A 1,878-nucleotide genomic window follows, 5' to 3' on the forward strand; every position below is an offset into this window, starting at 1 on the left:
AATTTCATACCATCATTAATATGCAGCACAATTAAGGTGCTGCTGCTTGTTGGCATGACCAAGATTTTTGAAAATTAATTATTGATTTATGCAAACTATTTTCTTTTATGGTATTATCAGGTTGCACAAGAGCTGGTGTGTGCATGATACAAAGTGTTTTTTCAAACAAAAGCATGGAAGAAGTCACAGAATCTTGCAAGGGCCAAGGGCTAAGATGGATGCAGCTGCAACCACTTTTGAGTGAGAGCTGTCTCGTGGAAGATATCATAAAACGAGCTGAATCTCTGGGCTACAGTGGAATAGTGATTACATGCGATGAACCAAATTTTCCTGTGAGATATTCAACAATGAAGGAATCAAAAATCAAAAATGATGTTATAAGAAACCCCGAGGTCTTTGGAAACTTCTCCAAAGAAACAAATGATAGGATTTTTTCTTCAGAGTCAAATTTCCACAGTGAGATAAAGAAGAAAATGTTTGAGCCGATTTCTTGGGACTGGGTTGATTGGGTGCGTAGTATTACGACACTACCTATAATCCTCAAAGGTATTCTGAATCCACATGATGCCGAAGAAGCTCTGAAACATGACATCCAAGCAATATATGTGTCCAATCATGGAGGCAGAGTACTTGACTCTGTGCCACCAACTGTAAGTCTAGATGCATATGAATCAATTTAAACTTTTAAAATTGATCCTTAAATGTTCTAATCACTATAGTTATATGCCCTACCTGAGATTATTAAAGCAGTCAATGGAAAGGTTGAGGTTTATGTTGATGGTGGAATACGTCATGGTACTGATGTATTGAAGGCACTAGCACTTGGAGCTAGGGCAGTGTTTGTAGGGAGACCAATAATATGGGGACTGGCATGCAATGTAAGATAAAAATTATATTCTATAGCTAAAATATTGTCGCATACTTTGTCCATTTAAGCCCAACATACACTACAGAACATGTTGCTAGTAACATTTGCATGTGGTTACATTTATATTGCTAGCAAAAAATTTGCAAAAATAGAACAAATTTCTATTCTTAGATACAAGATCAAAGTAACTAAACAGATATGCTGCTAGTATTATTGGTAGTAATATAAAAATAACATTTATTTATACCTAAATGAATATTTTTAGGGTGAGGATGGAGTCTTTGATGCATTGCAAATGCTAGGAGATGAACTTCGTGCAGTGATGGCGTCTACTGGCTGCAAAAGAACATCTGAAGTTACCCCAGACGTCATACGACTTGCTTCCAACTATCATTCATAACTTTAATATCTATTCTATGCACTACTTTGTCAAGATACAGTTTATTTCCAATCCCTATTGTGTACTGTATCTGTGGTTACATGTGGTAGTGTATTGGCATCTACTAAACTTTGTTTTGTGATAATTATTAGTTAAATGAAAAAAAAATCAATTTTAACAAAATTGATGAAGATTGAAGACACAAATGTAGAAATTATTAAAGTTCAGTCAGTAATTGATGCCCCACTGCTCATGCTGTCCTCATGATAATGTGTATTCCAGAATCAGAGAATACAGGTTCACTTAGTTCACCTATCTTCAGAGCATAACTAAAAGATAGAATAAATAAATATAGAAAAATCGAAGGGAAAGGAAGAATAATATAATACTACATTAAAATCTTACGTTGCTTCTTCAAATGGTTCTACAATGGAATGAGCTCATTAGTCAAGTGATGGTGGCATGATTTGCTTACTTTGCATCTGTCCTCGTCCAAAAGGGCCCAAGTCTCCGCCTCTTTTAGCGCTACCACAATCGCTCTCTTTTGAGGCCAGCTCAGCAAAACCAACTTGACCACTGTCAATCTGCTCCCTAAAACCTAATTAATTAATTAATAATAATGGAATAATAA

At 35.5% G+C, this 1,878-nt stretch overlaps 2 protein-coding genes across 2 annotated transcripts; one reads left to right on the plus strand and one right to left on the minus strand.

Moving 5' to 3' along the window:
- Positions 1-105: 105 nt before the first annotated feature.
- LOC100641232 (hydroxyacid oxidase 1-like) lies at positions 106-1,329 on the plus strand. The gene is made up of 3 exons (XM_003391753.3): positions 106-650; positions 720-878; positions 1,134-1,329. The coding sequence occupies exons 1-3, from the start codon at positions 108-110 to the stop codon at positions 1,266-1,268; spliced, it is 837 nt and encodes a 278-aa protein (XP_003391801.3). The 5' UTR covers positions 106-107; the 3' UTR covers positions 1,269-1,329.
- An 86-nt stretch (positions 1,330-1,415) lies between these two features.
- LOC109592044 (peptidyl-prolyl cis-trans isomerase Pin1-like) lies at positions 1,416-1,855 on the minus strand (the record flags this gene model as incomplete). Its single annotated transcript, XM_020007616.1, is given in 3 exon segments — positions 1,416-1,576; positions 1,653-1,671; positions 1,723-1,855. Coding segments are annotated over 3 exon segments (231 nt in total), but the record flags the coding sequence as incomplete, so codon positions are not given.
- Between the last annotated feature and the right edge of the window lie 23 nt (positions 1,856-1,878).

This window comes from Amphimedon queenslandica, unplaced genomic scaffold, assembly GCF_000090795.2.
Source record: "Amphimedon queenslandica unplaced genomic scaffold, v1.1 AMPQUscaffold_6462_Cont21579, whole genome shotgun sequence".
In the NCBI taxonomy this organism is placed as follows: Eukaryota; Metazoa; Porifera; class Demospongiae; order Haplosclerida; family Niphatidae; genus Amphimedon; species Amphimedon queenslandica.